General features: G+C 54.0%; 2 protein-coding genes across 3 annotated transcripts in view; one reads left to right on the top strand and one right to left on the bottom strand.

Annotated features, from left to right (window-relative positions):
• The window catches only part of P4HA2 (prolyl 4-hydroxylase subunit alpha 2), a 71,343-nt gene extending 54,058 nt beyond the window's left edge, over positions 1-17,285 (bottom strand). Inside the window, exon 1 of the mRNA XM_070793202.1 lies at positions 16,855-17,285. The gene's annotated coding sequence lies outside the window, so the exon portion shown is untranslated. The remainder of the gene's footprint in view (positions 1-16,854) is intronic.
• On the top strand, positions 1,534-15,981 carry PDLIM4 (PDZ and LIM domain 4). 2 transcript variants are annotated; one of them, XM_019964565.2, is made up of 7 exons: positions 1,536-1,699; positions 6,163-6,314; positions 9,844-9,925; positions 14,483-14,664; positions 14,873-15,036; positions 15,420-15,537; positions 15,657-15,981. In XM_019964565.2, the coding sequence occupies exons 1-7, from the start codon at positions 1,607-1,609 to the stop codon at positions 15,859-15,861; spliced, it is 996 nt and encodes a 331-aa protein (XP_019820124.2). In that variant the 5' UTR covers positions 1,536-1,606; the 3' UTR covers positions 15,862-15,981. The 2 variants fall into 2 exon arrangements, with proteins under 2 accessions (XP_019820125.2, XP_019820124.2); XM_019964566.2 differs by lacking the exon at positions 15,420-15,537 and having other exon boundaries at positions 1,534-1,699; positions 15,657-15,865.
• Positions 17,286-24,178: the final 6,893 nt, after the last annotated feature.

Raw genomic sequence — 24,178 nt, 5'->3', positions numbered from 1 at the left:
AGTGTCAGCTGCTCCCAATCTCCACATCATTCAGTGGGGTCCAAGTCCTAGGGATCCTCTGGCCTAAGGGCCCCTGAGAGACCATCCAGCCACTGACTCTTTACTAGCCCTTCTGCTTGGTTGGTCCCTGTTGGACATAAGTCTGTACGGAGTTGAGCAGAAACCTCCTTGCTCACAGAATTGAAAGTCCGATGGCTGGCACTCTCTGGTTATGTCCCCTCAACCAATACATTCCCATATATATCCTCCAACACACACACACATACACACACACCACTGCCACACACACCACTGCCACACACACCACTCATGTTTCTCTGCCACCAGAACAGACAGCAAACAGCACCTCTTCTCCCAGAGAGGCATCCACGTTCCACCTTGAAGAGCACACCCACTTCCTTGGACTACCCTAAGTACGTGCCTCTCAAGTGTCCTCTTCTTGAGGTGTTATAGATCCGACAGATCTGTCTTACCCCATAACCTGTTAGCCTCCCAAGGGCAGCGTTCTTAACAGAAGTTGGACAAGAGGGCACACAGAGTTATCAAGAATGGCTAAATGAGGGGCCTCCTCAGGGTCTGGAACAGCACACAGTGCTTCCCTGATGTAGCCAGGCCGAAGTGTCCATGGTGGCCTAAGAGTGGTCAGTGGGGCCCTTACCAGGCCATAGCTCCTGCAAACGTGGCACCCTGAAGGACAACGGCACCCTTCATGGCACCCTGAAGGACAATGGTTGAGAGAGAAGACCAGGAAGGTCCCAAGTGAAGGGCTGCCCCAGATTCCACTCCGCTCAGGTACTTCACACCCCTGCAATGTGGCACAGCCACAACCCGAGCCACACTAGTTGCTCCTTTCCTAGGTAGGTAGCTTTCCAAAACTCCTTACAAGGGAGGATGGAAAAGGGCCATGAATGCAGAAGAAAGCCCGGGAGGATAGGGCAGCCGGAGAAGGCCTGAGTGTCCTGGGGAAGCAGTGACACTTGTAAGGATAAGACAGGGCACCCAAGAGAGCCTTCCTGACCTCCCCAGACGAGGTCGGGTACTTTTTTGTCCCCCCTCCCATACTCGGCACTGCCCGCTGTCAACCTGAGTCTGTGACACTGGCCCAGGTGTGCTCAGGGGCAGGGCTCCCTCCTCGCAGAGGTGGGGCCCAGAACTGCCTGCCAGGACCCTGAGGAGGTTCGAAGCAGGGCGAGGCCCCATCCCCCATCTGGGCAGCCCCTGCCCCGCATCTTTCCCCGGGCTGGGGCGCCGCCCCTCAGAAGCAACTTCAAAGGACCCGGCTTGAGCTTCCGCAGCCGCAGAGCTGAGGCTCGGCCAGGATCTCGGACGTTGGAGCCTTCAGGGTCCGGGGTCTTGAGAACCTGGTCGGGGTGCCGGGCTGCAGGCGGTCGGGGCTGAGGGGCGGGTCCTCAGAGCCCCCCGAAGTGGGAGGGTCGGGTCAGCCGCGGGGCCAATCCCGGCGCGCAGGGAGCGGGGGCGGGGGCCGGGAGGAGGGGGGGTGAGGGGGCGGGCGGGCCGGGGGCGGGGCGCGGCGTCCAGGCGGCGGCGGGGACGGCGGCGGCTCCTCAGTGTCCGGCTCAAGCTCCGGCTGCGGCTCCGGCTCGCGATGCCCCACTCGGTGACCCTGCGCGGCCCTTCACCCTGGGGCTTCCGCCTGGTGGGCGGCCGGGACTTCAGCGTACCCCTCACCATCTCGCGGGTGAGTCCAGCGACCACAGGGCGGCGGGGTGGTCCTGAATCTTGAGACCCAGCCCTTGAGGTCCACTCGGGACCCGGATCCCCGACGTCCTGGAGGCTCGGAGGCCAAGCGTTGGCCTCGGTGACACACAGGCTGTAGAGGCGGCTTCCAGGCTGGGCAGCGCCGCCCCAACCTCCTCCCCCTCTCCCTGGGCCTGCCTGCCCTGTCCCTCGGAGGACCCCTCCAAAGAGTTCACAAAGCAGCCTCCCTGCTGGCCTCATTTGGGGGGACTCAACCGCAGGCCATGGAAGGACCAAAGTCATAGGCCAGGGATCGGGACTGGTCAACAGAGGCCCAGAAATGCTGCTTACATTTGAACCCCTCCTGAAGATTTGGGGCAAAATGACTGAGAGACCCCCTTCCCTATCAAGGGTCCCTGCCAGCAGAGCTGTGTGACCCCAGAGAGGTCTGGGGTTCTCTCTGAAACTGAAGAAAGAAAGATCCAGCCAGTTCCCCTCTCTGGTTTTGGTCAGTCTCTCATTCATGACCTCAGTTGTCCTAAGGGGAAGTGACCAGGAATTTTTGGCTTCCAGGGGAAGGGGAAGCCTGTCTGTGCAGTTGTGAGACCCCTTCCCCACAAGACTCACAAGGCCAGGGGTCAGGATAACCTCAGCCCAGTTCCTCAAGTTTCCATGGCCATGCACTGCCCCAGGCTTAGGACAGCGGAGGAAGAGGAGGGGGCACAGCCCTGGGTGGTGGGTAATCCAAGGGGAACAGGGGAGCAGAGGGGAGGACTCGGGCCCTGTTAGGGGGCACCCAAACTGGGAAAGACGGGATTCTGGCCCAGCCTTGGGGTCCTGTATTTGAAGGGCCAGAAGAGGAGACCCAGACTCTGCCCTTGGAGTCCCAGTGTAGGGGACCAAGAAGACAGAACCCTGCCCTTGGAGGCTCCCAGTATGAAGGGAAGAAAGGCAGGGACCTGGGGCCATCCCCTGACCCCACACAGGCTACTTTGGCCTTCGAGACCCTGTGTCATGGGAACTGAGAACACCTTCCCCCACCCTTCCGCCACTTGGGGGCTGGACCAAGCTGGCTGGGCTTTCCGAGATGTCTTTCTAGTTCTTGGGAGGGGTTGGGCACCTGGTGGAGCATGGCATCATGGAATACTGTTTCTGGGGGCCAGGGTGACAGGCAGGCCCAGCTGTCCTGGGAGGATTCCTACATCTGCCCTCACCCCACGGCCACTAGGTCTCTGGGCCTGAGTGAGGTGGGCCTTCAGCGCATCCGGGAGCCTTTCATCTCCCACTTTCCTGAGAGAGCCCTGCGGGGTGTGGGTGTGTGTGTGTGTGAGGGGGCGGGAACACATCTGTGTCTGCCTGTGAACGTCATGCTGTGTGTCCACCCACCGAGGCAGGCTCGTGGGGGCGCTAGGCAGGCCAGCCGGCCAGGCACCCTGGGTGTGAGGCCGCTGACAGGCTCAGCGGCAGCGGCTGACGGCCGCAGGCGGCAGGGAGCAGAGACATCTGTTGCCCACGCGGCTGCCTGCCCGCTGAGGAAAGGCCTCCACACGTCACAGCGGCAGCAGCAGCGGCCTTGTTTGGAGGCGATCAGGATGCAGGCCGCTGGCAGGCAGACAGGCTGAAAAGAGTTTGCCGGGAAGAACCCCTTCTTTGTCCCCCAAAGTCACACAGCAGCAGCTCAGGCCTGAGGAGCCAGGATGGCTAAGCCTGGATTTGGGTGGGATCTGGGGAGATTTACAGGACTGAGGAGGCACAGGCCACGGCTTGCCCAGCAGGTACCTCAAGGGTAATTCTACAGACACTGATGATATGTGGGAGTGTCCTCACCAGGGGGGTTCAAAACCCAACCCCTCCCATGCTCATGGGGCTTCCCCCACCCAATGGAGGCAGCCACACTCAGACAGAGAGGAGGCTGGCTGGCTGGCAGAGCCGGGACTAGGCAACCTCAGCCCACAAAGCCTCGGGGAGCCCCCCCAAAAAAAACACTGTCCAGGGCTCCTTCCTTGCAAACTATAGTGACTGCTGCCTTGGCATCCTAATGGGTGTTGCTACTACCAGGTCCCTAGATGCCCCAAACAAATACCACCAACTGTATGCCCAACTCCCTGGAGGGGCTTTTTGCCTCTAGACCATGTAGAGTGACACAGGGGCTTGAAAAGTAGCTGCTATAGGTGAGGCCGCTGGTTCATGCCCCAGTCTCCCAGTTGACCTCCCTGCTCCTCTGTCTCTTCCCTTTATCTGTCTATCCTGCATTCAGCATCCAGAAAAATCGGCCTGCATTCAACTCTGTCCTGTGATTTCCCTGTTTAGAATCCTCCCTTTTCCCCAACTGCCCGGGAGAGATGCCAGCTTCTCTCCTGGGCCTACAAGGCCCGCAGGTCTGGTTCCTGTGTTTTTTCTGATTTCGTCTCTTCCATTCTCTGCTCACCAATGATATTTTGGCCACAGAAGCCTGCGTTTACTCTCACTCCAAGATGAGCCATTATACTTGCTGATCCTTCTACTCAGAACACCTCTCTGTTTTGTAGAAATGCACACTGTGGTTAAGAGCAAAGGATTTGGAATCGGTTGGCCTGGGTTGAAATCCTAACTATGCCGGTTATCAGCTGAGTGTCCTGCGCTTCTCTGGGCTTTGGTTTCCTCATCTAGGAAATAGGCTTGCCTTGAGGACTAGTGAAACAATGCATGTAAAGGCAATTGGGAGAGTCACGGTTTCCTGGCCTTGCGCCCTCTCTGACCAGAACTCCCGAGCTAGCAGCGCTGGCAGAGCCCCAGCCACCCCTGCTTTCGAGAACTTCCTCCACCCACAGGGGCCTGAATGCACCCCTTGTACTGGCTGAGTCATCCTGCCACTAGCCACCCCCTGAGGAAGAAGACTCCTCTCCAAAATGGGGAATGGGGCAAAGTACCCCATACCCCAAACCTCTTTCTTCATCTGTAAATAAGGATGAGAACAGCCTCTGTCTCATTAGGTGGTTGAGAGGTTGCCATGAGCTAGTTATGGCTAAAGCACTGAGCCCAGGCCATGCCACAGAGCAGGTATCCATGAAGGAGAGGGGCCTGGCAGGGCCTTGACGGGGGAGGGTGGGATGGTGCCAAGCAGGTGCCTCCTCTGGGAAGACAGACTTCTCTTGGTGCCAGTGTCCCAACAAGGGAATATTAATGGTGGCTGAGGGTATCATGCTCTAGAAGAATATTCCTTGGGGCAGCCTATTTCAGGGCAGGTCAGCTTGGCAGTGCCCACACCAGAACTCCAGCCAAGGAGCTGCCAGCACCTCAGCTTTGTCTACTCACTACAGAGAACTGGCTAAGCGGAGCCTGGCCAGGCTTCCAGGAGCTCCCGCCCCATAGGAACAGTGTCACTGACAGCTCTTGAGCCATAGCTTGACACTAGCAAAGAGGCTGGGAAGAATGAGGGTTCCTAAAATCTCTCTCCATAGGCTGTGCAGGGACCAGAAACAGGGTAAAGGACGTCCTATTGCCTGAATTCCCCCCAGGCTGCTTACTCAGGCATCCCATGAGTCTATCCCCAGCCTCATGTGACTCATGTCAAGGGATCAGCATTGAAGGAGGCTCCAGTGTGGAGGCTGCTGACCCTCTGGGGTCCACAGTGGCACCAGGGTGGCCTCAGTGCCTGTCCTCCAGAGGAAAGGGAGCTGTGATCCAGGAATGCAGGTTGGCAGCTGGAAGTAGATGGCCCCCAACTTGCCTGGGGAGGTGACAACACAGAATGAGGTGCTAACACTGTTAGGGGAGCTAAGTGGTAAAGGGGACACACAGGGTACAGTGGGGCCCCAGATGAGAGGCTCCAAGGGGAAATGCCTCTGTGGAGAGCCTAAGACCTGAAGGATGACGCGGTAACTAGGGTTTAGGGGCTCAGAGGAGTGTGTTCCGGGTAGAGGTAACAGCACCTGCAGAAGTGTGGCGGTAAGAGAGAGCTCTCTGCTGCCTGTGAGTAATTCACGTGGTCTGGATAGGGTGTGGGTAGGTGGAGGTAAATATGGAGGGATGGGGATGAGAAGAAACAAGGTCACTAAGGGTTTGCGTGTCAGGTCAAGGGACTTACTATGTGGTCTGGCTGGATGAGGCAATGTAGGCTATGTGTCCATGTTTTGTATTAACTATCTATTTGAGAGCACATATCCCTGCGTGTCCCCTGCATGTCCATGGGCATATATGCAGGCTGCAAGAGTGACATCGTACTTGTTCCAGCCCAGAGGAGTCTCCTGTCTTATGCCATCATATCCTACCAGACCTCCATGAGCTGGAGTTGGGGCCTTTAGCGCAGAGGCTCCAGCCAGGCCATGTGGGAACTCAGTCAATCTTATGGTATGCCCACCCACAGGTCACACTGGCAGAAGGGCCACACTGGCATGGTTCTGGGGTTGGCAGGGGTCTGCAGCAGAGCCTGCAGCAAGGCCATGTAATGACCAATGCCCAGCCATCTGGCTTGTCCATCCACAGGTCCATGCTGGTAGCAAGGCTGCCCTCGCTGCCCTGTGCCCTGGAGACCTGATCCAGGCCATCAATGGTGAGAGTACAGAGCTCATGACACACCTGGAAGCCCAGAACCGCATCAAGGGCTGCCGTGACCACCTCACACTGTCCGTGAGCAGGTACGCACAGGGCAGACTGAGCCAGAACGGTGGGGGTGAGTTAGGGGAGGGTGCATTCTGGGTCACCAGCACCCTGGGTGAGCAGGGCCTCACACAGCCTTTCTGCTTCTGTTCCCTGGCACCCCAGGCCTGAGGAGCAGCGCTCTCACAGGGGGTTGCAGGCACTGTTTAGAGATGTGGGTGGCTTAAGAAAGGAGGAAGCCCCCATTTAATCTATTGCTGGAACTATGTTGGGGTCTTATGGCAGGGAGTAGACAACCCCAAATCAGGGCTGAAATAAGACCTGGGGTAGCCTCACACTGGAGGTGTCTGTGGTGTTGATATCTGTCCTTTCCCCACCCAGGAGTGACCAGCTTGATGAGCAGTTGAAAAAATTTTATCGACCAACACCTTGTTTAACCATCAAACTGATTTGATACAGTAAAATCTAATATAGGCTCCACTTTACATGTGAGACAACTGAGATTCAGAAAGTTTGGAGGGTGCTTCAAGTCACACAGTGGAACAATGGGGAAGCACGATCTGACTGACCTCAGGGCTCTCTCCCTCTCACCAAAGACGCCACTCCCTCTGCTTGACTGCTGACCTGTCAAGCCTTGCTGAGGCTGATGGCAGTTGGCTGGGTCCTGCCTCAGCGGGATCTCCCTCCCCCTGTCTTCCCTGGATCCAGAGAAGTCAGACGTAATTACTCAGCTCTGCCACGTTCCTTGTTAACAGGGACTTTCCACGACCCCCTGTGGATGTATGTAGGCGAATCCTCCCCAAACCACAACGTGGCCAACCAGGCCTTAGAGCCGGTGGGGCAGAGGGTAATCCATTGGCTCAGAGCCGTTAAACATGGTGGGAAGGCTTCTGAAGTAGCCCCATTTGAGTCTGGCTCTGCTCTGGGCTGAAGTCAGGACCTCTGACTCTTCTCTGGGCTGAGTGGGTCCAACTGCAAGTCCAGGGCCTGGTACACTCCACCTGGCTCGCAGTGAGGAGGCCCTGGCCCAGGAGTTCAGCAGAGCTGGCCCTCTTCCAGACTCTGAGGGCTCTTAGGTACACGAGATGACCTCCATGAGCCTGCATTTCCTTCTCCATAAAGCACGATCACATTCATCACCCTCTCTGAGACAGGGGTACAGGCTGGCTGGGGGAAACATCAGCACTGCTCTGCCCACGAGCCACCCAACTTGGCTGGGTTCCTGGGCCCTGACTCACCTCTGGCCTTGACTCTGCTTGGCTGTATAAAGGAAGCCCTGGTAGTAGTGGGGTGAGGGGCAGGGAAGGCTCACAGGGGGCCTGATTCAGGAGGTCCACAGAGGGAATAATGTCAGGGGAGGGTGGCAGGATGGGGGCAGGGTGGAGGTCCCCCTTCCTTCCTTCCTTCCCTGGTCATTTGTTCCGAGCCAGGCATGGATGGAGCCAGGGGTCCCCTGACCTGTTCCACTCTGGGTGTTTCAGCTCCTAGATGCTGCTGGACATGGAGCCAGGGAGAGCACATTCTCTCCTATCACAGATTCTGGGCTCCAGCCCCAGCTCTGCACTTGAGAACTGTTCTATTCTCCAGCTGGTGACTTAGTATCAGAGCCCTTAGCTTCCTCAACTTCAAACGGAGGATCTGGGATTGAGTGATCATGACATACAAGGTCTGCTCAGTCAGGATGAAAAGCTGGGGTCCTTTCCCGCAGCCCCCTATCCCTAATTCTCACGCATGCAGATTCTGGGGGATCAAGACAAGGACCACCTTGACTTTCCGGGCCAGCATCTCTTGTCCTGGGGACTTTCTCACCTACAAGGCCCCTGATCCTGCTCTGTCCTGCCTGTTGTGCCAGCACTTATGCCTGAGGCCCCGACATGGGCCTGGCGAACTGGCTGGAGGGAGCTTCTGTGTGGTGCTCTGCCCAGGCCATCCTCCCTACCTACTCTCTTGTGTACAGAGAGCTCTAATCCTCCACAGACTAATTCCAGTTCATCACAGGATGAAAAGTAAAGTAAAGGCCCAACTTCCCTGCTATGCTTACTTTGTCTGGAACTCAGTCAGATATCCAGCAGTCCAAGCTAACCCACAGTGTCTGGGTACGTTCTGTAGGTTCAGGACCTTCCTGGCATCAGCTCCAACCCCAGGGCCTCTGGTCAGATCCCTGTCACCTATTACATGTGACACAAGATGGATTTGCACAGCCCACCCTTTGGGGGACTTAAAGATGGTAGATAGAGCTACCTGCCCAGCCTAAAGTATGGAGATCTGGGGGTGGAATTTGACATACAAATAAGCCTTTCATTCCAATCTGATGCCTTGGGCTACTCTCTTGGCTCTGGGTACTTTGTACCCTCTGATCCTTAGACCTCAAGTTTGTACCTCTCTTCTGGGCAGGACTTCAAGGAAGTATAAGGCCAAAGAGCCACACGAGATGTCCTAGGTTTATCCCGGCAGAGTTCTGAGTATGCCCAGGCCATAGTTAGAGCTGTGAGCTAGGGCAGTAACGGGAGCATGGCTGAGGGTGCTGGAGCCAGATGCCAGTGGGGGTGGGACAGCAGAGCCTTGATGCCACAGGCCTCTGAAAAGCTGTGGAGGAGAGAGGTAGCCGGCAGGGGACCAAGGAATGGGCAGTGGTGGGCAAGAGCAGAGGGACTGTGGACTACAGGTGTGGTCAGATCGTTAAAATCCTCTTCTGAGTGGAGGGAGAGGGGCAGGGTTGAGCTGCTAGCCCAGTGGTGAGACCCCTGAGAAGTCCCAGGAGGCCCTGTGGGGTGGAGTTGGGACATTATTCCCCTTCGATGTAACCAGCCTCACTCACATTCACCTGCCAGTCCAGGGTCCACACACCCTCCTGGCCTGCCTTCTCACAGGACTAGTTGGTGGCAGGACTGGGCCCCAGGCTTGTAGCCTCTCGGCCCCGCCTGCCCCACTGATGGCAGGTTTATGATGTTTTTCTCCCTCCTGAGTGGTGTTTGGCTTTTGGTTTCTATGGCGAAGCAGGAATTTCCTAATGGCCTGTTTCCCATCTGGGCTGGGCAGACATTGGTGATGACTCTGCCGGCGGCTACAGGAGGGGAGGTGCACCCCACAGAGCCTCCATCTCACCTCCCCCCACAGTCCCCGGGTGCCTGACCCGCAGGCCTGGGCAGAGCTGTGGATGGAAGAGAATGAGCGGTGGGCTCCCAGCTGATCAGTGTGTGAGGCCTGGCTTGCCCCACCCCGCCATGAGCTTGGCCCTCTTTGTGTGGAGCTTCCGTAAGCGACAGAGAGGGTGGAAAAGTGGGGAAGCTGCAGGGCTTCCCTCCTAGGAACCAGACCAGAGTGGGAAGGAGCAGCTGGTGGAGAAAGGACACACAGCCTACCCCAGAATCCTGAGCTGTGTCTCCTTGCCATAACGGCTGCCATTCTGGTGCAGGGGAAAGTGCTGGGGTGGTATCCTTATCCATGCAGAGTAACAAGCCTGGTGCAGGGTGGCCCTGGGCCCAGACCCCAACCCTTCTTGGTCCGCGTCCCAGGCATGGTGGGCTAATAAGCAGAGATTTGTGACCATCCTAATTTCTGCCACAGGCCTGAAGGCAGGAGCTGGCCCAGTACCCCAGAGGACAACAAGGCTCAGGCACACAGGATCCACATCGACTCCGAGGCCCAGGTTTGTACATATTCCACTTGGCTGGCCTGGCTCAGAGCAAGCCCGGGGCAGAGAGGCTGGGCCTCACCCACAGGTGTAACTGCGGATGTCCTCACTGTAGTTCTCAGGTGCCCACGCCAGAGACTGAAGCAGAAGGCTTCTCTGAGCCCTGTCAATGCCCCTTCAGGTGCTCCCCAGGTGATGAGTATCTGCAGTGGGCTCTGCCGGTACCCCAGGCAGTCCTGGATTCTGAGATAATAGTGCCCGTGATGGGCAGAGACTGGGCCAGGCTTTGGCTCAGGGCTACCACCTACCCAGCTGGGTTTCACTCTGTTGCCCAGTGACGCCAGATCAGGAGGAAGTCACCAGGCTTGGGGGCAGGGTGGGGGACAACCACAGGCTGTGGAGTGACCACAGGCTATGGGGTACTCTTCTGTCTCATCCTAACCTTGGGCACCTACCTGGCCAGAGCCAACCTTAGAATATAAGGCACTGCCCTGCCTATCCAAGACTGAAGTTTTCTCCTGGCCATTCTGCAGTTGCAGCTAGCAGACCTCATGCTGCAGGCCTGTCTGCTCAGTTACCTTTCTGTGTATGACGAGAGTCACAGCTATGGTGTTGTCCTCAAGGAGTGTAAGGTGGGGCCAGGCTGCTTTAGGGCCTCATTTTGCCATGGGCCTGAGGAGTAGCCCAGGTGGCAAGGCTGAGGTATCCAGAGTGGACTTGACATCGCTGGGGCCACAGAGTTTAAACAAGGTGGAGACTCGACTGGTCTGTGATGGATCCAGAACTTGGGACCTAGCATGTGGGACTATCTGTCTCTCCATGGCGGTTTTGCTGTATGTACCAGAGGGAAGGGTGTGGCCTCGCCCTCACCATCTATCCCAGTCCCCATCTTTCTCTGATGTTTGTTCCCAATCTTGCTTTTACTGGCATCCCTGAGGCGAGATATATACCATATGCAGGAAGTGCCCATTCTGGAAGGGGAGAAGCACCTAGCAGTTCCGGGATGGCAGAAGCCAGGGGTCGAAGGAGTCCAGAGAGGTATAAAACTCAATCAAGGGATCAGAGAGGACTGGAGGAGGTCATCCAAGCCATGACCTGAGGGTCTGGGAAGAATAAGGCAAGCAAAAGGGCTTGGAGAGAAGTGTGCCACATACAAAGTGAAGCACATACAGAGGCTCAGAGGTGAGATTGTGCACCAGAGGTTCAGAGAAAAGTCCCAGGGGTGGCTGGGGGCAAAGGGGAGGGCTGAGGGCTCTCAGTTTCCTCTGCCCCGGACCTCAGCTGTTCTTGCAGAGATCTGTGGCCACACCCGCGTCTCAGGAGCTTGCACCTGGTAGTCCCATGGACCCATGGGGACAAGGGGTGGGAGACACAGACAAGTCAGCCAGGCCTGATGTGGGGCTGAACAATGGGGACAGCGTGGTGCAGGCCCCCAGCTCATGTGTGAGCCCGGCACTCACGTGTAAGTGCCAGGCTTTGCAATGTGAAGCTCAGGTCTGCTGAGTCCTCAGGGAGAGGCTCTGGGCCAGGGGCGCTGGGGTCTGGAGGGCAGTTGCCCCTGCCCCCACACTTCCCCTCACTGACCTCCTCAAGGGCCAGGCTGCTGTTGGCTGAGGCTGGAAGCAGAGGGATTTTCCAGGAGCAGCAGGGCAACCCCTTAGCTGCTGCCCCCATTTTGTACTTAAAAGGTCATGAGCTCTGTGGGTGGCGACAGAAACATCCCCACCCAGCCCCTGCCCGGTTGTGTCCTCAGTAACACAGACACAGGGCCCATTGTCCCCAGACTGCTCCCACCCTCTGCCTGCAGGGGGGACGGGGGTGGGCCCAGCTGGAGCCATCACAGGAGGGGAAAACCACAGCTGGGCCTCAGACCAGCACAAGGTACCCTGGCACTCACCAACTGGGGTTTCAGGCCCTCCTTCCATATAGGGTCATAGAAGACTTCTCTCAGGCCTCACATGGGAACACAGCCCAGAGTGAAGGAAGGATGGTGATCAGGAAAGGTTTCCCAGACAGGGTGGCATTTGAGCTGAGAACCAGGTGATGGTTTAAGGCAAGCCAGGTGCAGCAGGCAGTGCAGGACTCAGCCTGTCCTCTCCAGACAAGCAGAGAGCCGAAGCTCAGCCTCTGGGAGGTACCACCCGCTCACATGGATTTAGTGCTCACCTCTGTCCCAGTTGGGTGTCCCAGATTCTGACCACAGGCACGTGGGAGCTGATGAGCAAGCCCATGGTTACCCCCATGCTGTGGAGTGACACATTGAGGCTTCAACAACTAAATCAGCAGCTGGCAGGGACTCCGGCCCCGACAGCACATGGGCACATCATGGAAAGGGGAAGTTCAGGAGTTGGGGCTCAGGAATGCTCATGAAAGCCATTCATCCAATGATGGATGCATGCCAGGCACTACGCTCAGCGCTTTATATGCAAAGGTCTCATTTTATACCCACCAGGAACTTATGATATAGAAACCATCGTGCTCCCCTTTCACAGGTGAGGAAACTGAGGTTCACAGAGGTAATATAACTGGCTCAGTGAGTGAGTGAGAAAGTTGGGACTCAAACCAACACTGAGGTCATCACGTGTGTCTTAACCGCTGAGAGGCTGCTGCATGGGTGGCCATGGGAGGGGCAGGGGCTCTGATGACCCTGCAGTAAACCCCCACACCCTGCTGGGCAGGGGTAAGTGGAGGGCCTTCTTCCTCTAGGTCCTTCCAGCCCTGCATCCTGTTGAAGCCTCCTTTGTATGGGGCCCAGCCCTGCCCCCACAGTCCATGGCCCATCTGGTCCCCATTAGAAGCCAAGCCAGCCCCGGCCTGCCTGCCCTGCAGACACACGTGGGAGAGTGCTCAGGTTTCTCAGGGGCTTTTCTTGGACCCAGTGGGGTAAAGGTTTTTCTGCTGCTGTTGCCTCATTGATGGGGGCCCACCTGGGCAGCAAGAGACCCTCTCCTTTGTCTTTTAGGGTGGGAGAAGCTGGGACTCCAACCCTACCCAGTCATTCAGCTGCTAGTTCACCCATTCCTCTTGCTCCTGCCCAGCTCAAAGCCTGTAGAAAGCAGCAGCTTGGGCAAAGCCCTGCAGGCTCAACTGTGCCCCAGCTGGAGGCTGCCCGAGTCCTAGGCTTGCTCTTTCCCCCGGTGGTAGGCCACCTCTTCTCCCACCTGACAGCCCTGTTCACACTGTAGAGTGGAGGGACAATTTATATGTCTCCTCCCAGACTGAGGCTGAGGACACCTTCACAGCCTGGGCTCTTGGGCCCTACCCTAAAGTCAGGGTGCTCTGGCCACCAACTGTGTCCCTGTCAATGGATAGGGACATGGTCATCCCCAGCATGACCAGCTCTGGCTCCAAGTACACATAACTCTGTGTGATTAGGTGTATGTAGGTGGACTGGCTGATCCATGTATGTTGCCTTCCTGCATGGGTATGTCTGTAAAGGTATTGTGAGAGTGTGCATGCCTGTTGTAATACTGCTGAGGACAGGCCTGTGTGCCTACAAACTAGAGGCAACACAGCCCTGAGCACTGCAGGGACAAAGGTCCCCAGTCCCCATTCAGACCTGCACCTGCAAAGAAACTTCCCTCTTCTCTTGGGTTGAGGAGGCATATTCAGGGCATCCCTCCCCTAGATGACTCTGTCATGGGCATCAGGCTGGCTGTGGGGTCGTGGGATGGGGAGCTTTGAGCCCTGGCCTGCTTTCTGCCCCTCATCTGCTCTATCTATGGAAGGCCACCCATTTTTTGCCTGGGAAGCAGGAAGTGGGGGTGAAAATACAGGCCTAGAGGGGTTTGACCTCACAATGGTACCTTTTCTTAAAGAAAAAAAAATTTATTTATTTGGCTGCACTGGGTCTTAGCTGCAGCATGAGGGATCTTTGAGCTTTGTTATCATTGCTTGCTGGATTTTTAGTTGTAGCAATCAAACCCTTGGTTGTGGTATGTGGGGTAACGTTCCCTGACCAGGGATCAAATCTGGGCCCCCTGCATTGGGACCCCAGAGTCTTAGCCACTGGACCACCAGGGAAGTACCACAATGGTACCTTTAAACCTCCTGCTCCTGCCGAAGGGTCCTGGGACACAATGATCGATGACCCTTCCTGGCTGTAGAACGGGAGTTCCTGTTTTGCATTCCCAGCCATGGGCCCATCTAGTACCCAGCGCGGTTCTGACAGGTAAAAAATACCTGGCACCAGGACCACCTTCGCAAGGAAGCCACACACTGTGCAACAGACACGCTGGCCTTAAAAGGCTTCTTGGGATGGTCCTGCCCAAACACCACCCACATGGGCACTGGGAGTCAGAACCACCACAGGGCTCATGAGCCAAGGTTGAGTCTCAAGGATTCAGGGCTTTTGTGTCTGACTTTCCATAAGCATTTCTCATTTCTTCAGGGGTTGAACCAGGCCCAAGGCTCAGCCTTTCCTCCACAGACCTGTTCCCTGACTAGACACCATAGCCCAGAGATGCCTGAGCAAGAGTAGCCAGCCAACACCCAAGAAGGCTTGGCGTAGCTGGGCATAGGTGGGTGTACCACAGAGGGTCTCCCAGTGCCTCCGTTTTCTCTCTCTCCTAGGATGGCAGTCCACTGACAAGCAGGCGGCCCTCAGCCACCGGCCTTGGGCCAGAAGACGGCAGGCCAGGCTTGGGATCTCCTTACGGGCAGTCACCTCGCCTCCCAGTCCCTCACAATGGCAGCAACAGTGAGGCTACTTTACTGGCCCAGATGGGTGCCCTGCACGTGTCTCCACCCCACAGGTAGTACAGAGGCAGGACTTTTGATGCCCTACCCAGTTCCCATCTTAATTCCTGATCCCTCAAAATCTCACACCAGGTCCCATCTTGACCCTTAACCTTGGGTCTCAGCTGGTTGCATTCTGACTCATGAAACCTCACCAGAACCCTGAACTGGCAGGGGGAAGGCTAATACTGCAACCCTGTCCCTTCGTGCATCTCTTTCGTCCAGCACTGACCCAGCCAGAGGCCTTCCGAGAAGTCGCGACTGCGGAGTCGACCTGGGCTCAGAGGTGTACAGGATGCTTCGGGAGCCAGCCGAGCCTGCAGCTGCGGAGCCCAAGCAGTCAGGCTCCTTCCGCTATTTGCAGGGCATGCTGGAGGCCGGCGAGGGCGGTAGGACTCTTTTCTTTACCCCACCTGCCTTCCCACTCCTTGAAGTAGCAAACTCCGCCCTCCGAACCTGTCCCATCCGGGCTTTCGCGACCCAACATCTTGCTTCCCAGCCATTAGCCCCTCCCACGTGTCCCGCCTGACTTAGCGACTGAACAACAACACGTGTTCTCTGCGCCTCCTCACACCCCTCGCTGCACCGGGGCTTTCTGATTACCACTCCACTTGTATCGCAGCTCCTCCTTTCACGCCCTTCTAACCCCCTCCCCAATCTCTGTGCGGGTGGCTCCGGAAGTAGGGTGCAGCCCCGCACTCCGCAGAAGTGAAGTTTCCCGCTTTTTCTGACCTCCGCAATGGGCTCTTGCAAATCGCTCTCTGTCTTTCAGGGGAACGGCCCGGGCCTGGCGGTCCTCGGAACCTCAAGCCCACGGCCAGCAAGCTAGGCGCTCCGCTGAGTGGCCTGCAGGGGCTGCCCGAATGCACGCGCTGCGGCCACGGCATCGTGTGAGTACCTCCCCTGCCTTCCCCACCTGCCCCCAGGGTCCTCCGTCGGAGGCCCTGAGTAAGGCCGTGCTTTACGGAGCTGTCAGCCCCTGACGCCGTCCTCTCCGATCACCCACTAGGGGCACTATCGTCAAGGCGCGGGACAAACTCTACCACCCCGAGTGCTTCATGTGCAGCGACTGCGGCCTGAACCTCAAACAGCGCGGTTACTTCTTTCTGGACGAGCGGCTCTACTGCGAGAGCCACGCCAAGGCGCGCGTCAAGCCTCCCGAGGGCTACGACGTGGTGGCGGTGTACCCTAATGCCAAAGTGGAACTCGTCTGAGCCGCTCCCAGAACGTCGCATCCCCGCCTCTGCTGCTTTTAACGTTCCCGCGTGGTCCGTGTAAATATGTGTTTGCGCCCTGGCTCTCTAATAAACTTCCTCCGCTCCGCCTGCGCTGTATCGGTGCCTTGGCCTGCCTCCTTCCAACACAGGCTCTGGCTCCAGAGTGCTGAACTGGTTCAGATGCCAAGCATTTTCTCAGGCACTAGGTATAACGGTGAGCAAGATACATACTGTGCTGTCTGGCTCAGATGGTAGAGAATCTGCCTGCAATGCAGGAGACGTGGGTTCAATCCCTGGGTTGGAAAGCTCCCCTGGAGAAGGAAATGGCAACCCACTCCAGTACAGTTGCCTGGAGAATCCCATGGACAGAGGAGGCTGGCGGGCTGCAGTCCATGGGGTAGCAAAGAGTCGGACGTCACTAAGCACCTTAGTATACCTGTCCTTAAGGAAGCCACAGCCTGGGTGGATGGCAGACGTGAATCATAGGCGCAAGTCTATTAATAGGGAGGGGAGGTCTGAGGTGCTTAGTAAGGGGACATCACTCCAAAAAGGTTTGATCTGGATGGAGTCAAGGAAGGTGTCAGCTGGGAACTAAGGGATGAGGGAGGGAAGAGCTCTTCAGGGTGAGGAACTGTGTGTGCAAAGGAATGTTAAAAGCGAGCACAGGCAGGAAAAGCCCCGTGTGGGCACCACCAGGAGCGCGGGCGGCCCCTAGCAGCCGCAGAAGGGACTACACCGCGGGGATATGCCGGGAGATCACCGGTTTGGCTGCGGGCGGTATCTGCCTCCCGGCCAGCTCAGCATTCTCTCTTCCGGGTCTGCCCCCCACCCCCGCGCCACCACCTCCCGGCCCCGTCGCTGTATTAGTTCCTTTCCTTCTCCTTCCCCCGCCCCTCTGCCCACCAGAGGGCGCGCGGAGTGAGTGAGTAAGTGAATAAGCGTGTGCGTTTGTGTGTATGAGAGAGGAAGATTTTAGAAAAGAACACTCGCCTCCAAAGTCGAGAGAAAACGCCACTCTTCCTCGGAGGCCCGGCGGTGACAGCGTGGTAGGGCGGCCCTGAGCCTTTCCCTGCTCCGTTGCACAGTCCGGTACAGACTCGCACTTTTAAAAAATATGAGTGGTAGCAGAGTTGATGAATCCTGGCTATTCACACACGATGATGACGCGTCCTGGACTCCGGGTCACGTGGGTTAGCCCTCTTGTTAAGTTACTCAGGACAGGAAGCAGCGTTGTTTATTTAGTGAGCCCCGAGTAGTGTACGTTTGTGCTGTTTTCAATTTTGTACTATCACAAACCAACCACAAAAGACTGCTATCAGTTCACACTCTCACCATCAGCATACGACAGTACTCATTTCCTCATGCTCCTGCCAACTCGGGGTATTACCAGGTTTTTGTTTTTATTTTTGCCAATCTGATAATAAAATGAGATATGTAGTTGCTTTAATTTGCATTTTTCTGATTACCCCTGGTGGCTCAGATGATAAAGCCTCTGTCTACAATGCGGGAGACCTGGGTTGGATCCCTGGGTCAGGAAGATTCCCTGGAGAAAGAAATGGCAACCCACTCCAGTACTCTTGTCTAGAAAATCCCATGGACAGAGGAGCCTAGTGCAGGCTACTGTCCATGGGGTTGCAAAGAGTCGGACACGACTGAGCGACTTCACTTTCTTCTGATTACCAGGGATGAGCATTCATTCAACAAATATTTGTTGTGTTTGCTAGTGAGTGCTGAGTGAAGAGGAAACAGAATGGTCTTCTCCTTCCAAGAATTCCTCTAAACCCTTCACTCATTTTTCCGAGGTTTAACTGCTTAATGATAGATAAGAACTTTTTATATTTTTGCAGGAATCATTGTTACTGGACTCTATTCCACTGAACTGTTTTCTTGTTATTGAGACAGTATCATATTGATTTAATTATTACTTTTTAAAGAGGTTAATGTGCCAATCTCTCCTCCTTGTTCTTCATTTACAAACATGCCAAGATTATTCTCGTACATTTCCATTTGTCCAGCAATTTAGACTCAATATCAGGTTCTGGAAAAACAGACAACAAACCTCTCTGAACTGTGACTGGGGTTGCCCTGAATCTACAGACTCAGGTAAAAACTGGCTACAGTCCTTTCCTCCCAGAGAAAGCTGTGATCTCTGCTTATTCTGCATTTTTTCAGGTTGGTGAAATAAAAATTCAGATCTTAAGGCAAGACCAAAAAAAAAGTAAAATATAGAACTTTCTCTGCCCTTTGGCCTCCTCCTTTCTCTCAAGTGTGTATTGTGCTGCTGCCAGGTGTTTAAACAGACCTCCACACTGGCAGAAATGCCTGCTCAACCATAAAGATCAGTTTTTCTCCAGGTACCAGCCATGCAATTCCTTAGAAAGTAACATTCCTTTCTCAACCTTCTAAGGGTTCATGCTGACCCACCAGCACTTGCCTTGTGTGTGCAAATATATTTGGGGAACTTTATATGCAATGCCAATATATAATTTCCCTTAAAGATAGCGACCAGTGCAGAATAGACTGGTCAGACCACCTGGGTAAATACTGTGCCACAACCTAATAGACATTCTTAGCTTAAATACTTAACTTATGAGCTTATTAAGTTACTAGATATATATCTTATATTCTGCTTATTTTACCTGATTATTGTTTCTTGCATTATCAAATGTGTGACTGAGCCTCAGATAAAATCAATGATGATTAGGCAACTTGAAATGACTGACCAAATATATAGTTCCATAAGATTCATGATAATGCTAGTGTAACTAGATACGTGAATAAGCAACAAGAGGAAACAACTTCCTGGACCAAAACAGGCTAGTGAGATATGCGGTCCAAAGGCTTTGGGTTACTGTTAATAGGGCCTAGTCCAGTAATAGCACACTGAATGGCTCATCAGTGAAATCTCCGACTGACCTGGGAATGAACATTCCTAGTGCCCTGAGACAAATTGGTCATGAAATGTACCCCCACCTCAAACCTTGGTTGAAATTAAGACCGAAAGGGATTGTAAAATCAAAAATGTTGCCATTCTACAAAAATGAAGTCAGTAGCCACTGCAGTCACTGACTTAAAACAGACCCTGAAAGAAGGGGAAGATCAGGATGAGGCAAGGCACTCTGTGTTTTGGAAAAAGTGGCAGAAAAGGCCTTCAGATTTCAGGAGAAAATTTTTATGAACTCGGATTCTTGCATCTTCCCATACTAAGAAAAAGCACTAAAACCATTAACTAAGATGTCATGCTCATGACTAGCAGAAACCTTCTCCTGAGATGTGAGCTGGATTGCTAGTAGCTCCTTAACGAAAATCACACGTATACTGCCCTCCCCACCTTTCCTTGTTGAATGGTCCTCATAGTGCTCTCAGACTGTCTGTTGGGGATAACTCAGTTTAACTCAAATAAAATCTTTCATTTCTTTCTTAGGTTGACTAATTTTTTTTTCCATTCCCCAGAGTGCTGTATAGTACTTTTGTATGTTTTCATTTCCATTTTCTTCTCATAGATTTTGTGTTCCTGCTTTACTTTGTTTTCAAGAATTCCTTCTAAGGCTCCTTCCACATACCCCGCCCCTCCCTCAAGGAGCACCGTCCAGGGCAGTAGGCAAGTGTTCCCTTGAGAAGTGAACTCCCCACCACCCCTTGGGCCACACCCAGTAGGGTGGGGGCAGTGAGGAGTCTGCAGTTCCCTCCCCACCCGTCTCATCTGCAGACCAGGTCCCAACAGCACCAGGCTGAGCAGTGGCCGACATGCATCCCCAGCCAGGTAAGTCATCCGTCTCAGGAGCCCCTGTCACAGGCCCCCCACACCTCTCCCAGACTCAAACTTGTAGAGACCTGGCTCCTCACTCCCAGAAGCTGCCCTTGCTCACCTTAATCCCACAGTCACCACCACCCCACACATGGCCTACCCAACCAAATTGAGGGGTTCTTGAGTTGCCTATGTACCAACAGCCCCTCATGATCAAATAGGGCTGCAACAACTATTGCTAGAACTCTGTTCACCAGTGCCAAATGGAAATTTGGAAACAGAGTTCTGGATAAAGTAGGGAAGAGTAACTTTTATTGCTTTGCCAGACAAAGGCTAATGAATGCCCTCAAGACTGTGTGACCCACCCTGGAGGAGGTAGTGAGGCGTTTAATAGTGTTCAAGGGGCAGGGTGTGATCAGCTCGTGAATAGTTCTCTGATGGCTTGACATTAAGTTGAAGTTTCAAGTATCATCAACCTTCTGGTTTCAACCAATGTAGGGTCTCTGTTCTTGGGGTCAGTGGTTTTCATCTGGTGGGGGTCTGCTTCCTGGTAAAAATCCTAGAAGTGTGTGTCAGGCCTGTATCTGTATCTTTCAGGGAGCTAGGCCTTTGGAGATTCTGCCGTGTGGCAGATTTATAGTCTAATTGTTACCAGTTCCCCAGCCCAACAGCCATTCTTTGTTTCTACAGCTTCACATTTCCCAATCATTAACTTGTGAGTCAGCCTTTTACTCCAAAAGACAAGGGCAGCGGGACCTGTACATTGTTTTTCACAAGCAGATCAGCCCTTGCTGAGGTAGGCATCCTGGTGAGGGCTAGGGGGACAAGAGCCAAGGGGAGTGGCACCAGAGCTGCCAGTCTTCCCTATGAGGCCCAGGCTCTGTTCATTCCCCCAACTACCAGGCAGGGTCCCTGTGGAACAGGATCTCTGTGACCCAGGGTCCCAGTCCTGAGACAGAGCAGCTGAGTCTCCAGGAAGAGACACAGAGCCAGGATCTGCAGTTCAGAGTGCCCAGCCCACCAACCCCGCCAGACCGACCTCTCATTATTATCCCCAAAACTGCCCCTCTTCAGGTCTTCACCTCAGGAGCCTTCAAATCAGAGACTTGGACATCATCCTTGACATCTCCCCAGCCATCCCATCCCACCCATCACTGTGTCTGGGGTTCTGCCTCCTAAGTATTTCTGGGGTCTGTTTCAGGACTCCTGGAGGATTCTCTCACTCTCTTGCTTCATGGACCTCCTTCCCTGGCCAAGGGCATGGAACTAGGGCCCTCAGGATGGAGCCCATGACCGATCAATTACTGGCCTACCAGTTAAGGCCTCTCAGACTTCAGGTTGCTGACCAACTGCCTGTTTTTACTTTCTCTGCTACACAGGATGGGAGAAGGCAATGGCACCCCACTCCAGTACTCCTGCCTGGAAAATCCCATGGACGGAGGAGCCTGGTAGGCTGCAGTCCAAGGGGTCCTTAAGGATTGGACACGACTGAGCAACTTCACTTTCCCTTTTCACTTTCATGCATTGGAGAAGGAAATGGCAACCCACTCCAGTGTTCTTGCCTGGAGAATCCCAGGGACGGGGAAGCCTGGTGGGCTGCCGTCTATGGGGTCGCACAGAGTCGGACATGACTGAAGTGACTTAGCAGCAGCAGCAGCAACCACACAAGACAGTTCACCATTCTCTGAGCAATCCTGCCTTTTCATACCCTCAAACATTTTCTCAAGCTCAAAATGCCTTTACTCTTTCTTCTTCATTCAGGAAACTGCTAATCACTTTTGACGGCGCAGCTCCACTCTTTCCTCCCAGAGTAGAGCATTGGCTAGCCCGTCCCCAGGCAAAGTCAGTAGTAGCTCCCAACCACATGCCCTTCCTCCATCCTACCCCTTCCATTCCTGTCGGGTGCTTCTGGCACAACCTGTTGTCTCCTCAGTCAGAGCGTGGCCCATACCTCTCTCCATAGCCCAGATTCCACCCAGGCATGGAGAGGTGCAGGAGCCCTGGGGCCAGCACCTGCCCTCTCTCTCACACACACATACCCTGGGCCTCCCTGCCTCTTACCTCCTTCCTCCTCACCTTGCTGTCCTGGTTTCTGCTGGCATACTGCCTAAACCCTGAAAAGGAGGTAAGGCCACCTCAACTCATTCATTCAACTATTTGGTAAGAATCTACTATGTTCCAGTCATTGTGCTGTGTAATAGGAAACATTTTGAACAAACATATTTAAATTTTTTTCCTTATTTTTTTGGCTGCACCATATGGCATGTAAAATCTCAGTTCTCCAACTGGGAATCAAATCCAAGTCTCTTGCAGTGGAAGTGCCAAGTCTTAACCATTGAATCACCAGGGAAGTCCCCTGAGTAAACACATTTTAAAAGCACAGATTATAAGCAGTGCCATAAAGGAAATAAATAGGATTCACGGTAGAGAATAAATGATCCCTTCACATCAGGAGTGGAGGAGCTTCTGTGAGTACATCTGGGAAAACTACATTTCAGGCAGAAGGTACAGCGGACACAGAGGCCCTGAATGGGGCAGAATGGAGGAGACACAGGCTTGTGTGTTCTAAGAACAGAGAAGCCATGTCTGGAGTGGTACAAGTGAGGTGCTAACAGAAGCAGATGAGCTCAGAGAGAGGTGGGTGGAAATCCTGCCCATGTTGACCTTGTAAGCCTCAGGAAGGACTTTGGTTTTTACTCTGAGAAGAGAAGCCAGAGGAGTAGCATGACCTGGGCTTTTATGTTTTAACCAGGATGACTCTATCTGCTGTATGGAGAACAGACTGTCAGGGGCAAAGGTAAAAGTAGGGAGACCAGTTCGTAGACTTGACTGCATTCATCCCTAATTAATCCCTAACTAGCCCACTTCCTTCTGCCTCCATAGCTCCAGCTCCAGTTCAGTTCCCCATCTTCTCCTGCCTGGGGCTGTATCAGCCTCCTGCCTGGCTTTCCTGTCTCCTGTCTGGCTCCTCAATCCTTTCTCCACACAAGTCAAAGAGTTTTTTAACATGCAAATCTGATTATGTCACTCTTGTTTTTTAAAGCTTCCATGGCTCCCCTTTGCTCTTAGGACAAAGTCTAAATTCCTGTACCCTGCACGCAAGGCCCCAGGAGGTGTTCAGTCCAGTCGCTCAGTTGTGTCCAACTCTTTGCGACCCCATGAGCTGCAGCACACCAGGCCTCCTTGTCCATCAACTCCCGGAGTTCACTCAAACTCATGTCCATTGAGTCAGTGATGCCATCCAGCCATCTCATCGTCTGTTGTCCCCTTCTCCTCCTGCCCCCAATCCCTCCCAGCATCAGGGTCTTTTTCGATGAGTCAACTCTTCTCATGAGGTGGCCAAAGTATTGGAGTTTCAGCTTTAGCATCAGTCCTTCCAATGTACACTCAGGACTGATCTCTTTTAGAATGGACTGGTTGGATCTCCTTGCAGTCCAAGGGACTCTCAAGAGTCTTCTACAACACCACAGTTCAAAAGCATCAATTCTTCGGCGCTCAGTTTTCTTCACAGTCCAACTCTCACATCCATACATGACCACTGGAAAAATCATAGCCTTGACTAGATGGACCTTTGTTGGCAAAGTAATATCTCTGCTTTTGAATACGCTATCTAGGTTGGTCATAACTTTCCTTCCAAGGAGTAAGCATCTTTTAATTTCATGGCTGCAATCACCATCTGCAGTGATTTTGGAGCCCAAAAAAATAAAGTCAGCCACTGTTTCCACTGTTTCCCCATCTATTTCCCATGAAGTAATGGGACCAGATGCCATGATCTTCGTTTTCTGAATGTTGAGCTTTAAGCCAACTTTTTCACTCTCCTCCTTGACTTTCATCAAGAGGCTTTTTAGTTCCTCTTCACTTTCTGCCATAAGGGTGGTGTCGTCTGCATATCTGAGGTTATTGATATTTCTCCCGGCAAGCTTGATTCCAGCTTGTGCTTATTCCAGCCCAGCGTTTCTCATGATGTACTCTGCATAGAAGTTAAATAAGCAGCATGACAGTAAACAGCCTTGATGTGCTCCTTTTCCTATTTGGAAACAGTCCATTGTTCCATGTCCAGTAGTCCCTGCTGAACTTCACTGACAGCCCTGACGCAGGCCGCTGTAATCGCTGTTTTGTTAATCTGTAAATTCAGCCTCTTCAAGATCCCTTGCCAGATTCTAACAGGCTTCCTTGACCCTCCAAAGAGTTAGCAATGAAAACTGACTTCTCCCTTTTGGTTCTATTGACAAACTTTATTGCCCTCAGCTTCCACCTTGAGAACCAAGGAAAGGGGTGAGAGCAAGAGAAACTTAGATGTTGCTTCATGCTAGCTCTCCTTTCCTGTCCAAGGACTCAGACCCTCTGGGGGCACTGCAGCCTGGCCCTGGGAGCATAGCCCATGAAGAGCTGAGTCAGGGGTGTTGTGACCCACACTGTAGTGCCCAGAAGCCTAGGCTATGAGCCCAGAGAGTCTCTCTGACCACTCGGGGAGTGCCCTGCCCCTCCTCCACCTGTGGGTCTCCTTGTGTAGCTTATCTGCACTCCAGCTCCATCCTGGAGCTCATTCTTACCCAAGGTAATACC

Source organism: Bos indicus, chromosome 7 (genome assembly GCF_029378745.1).
Source record: "Bos indicus isolate NIAB-ARS_2022 breed Sahiwal x Tharparkar chromosome 7, NIAB-ARS_B.indTharparkar_mat_pri_1.0, whole genome shotgun sequence".
Lineage (NCBI taxonomy): Eukaryota > Metazoa > Chordata > Mammalia > Artiodactyla > Bovidae > Bos > Bos indicus.
The sequence above is the reverse complement of the archived record's forward strand: the minus strand, read 5'-3'. Positions and strand labels throughout refer to the sequence as shown.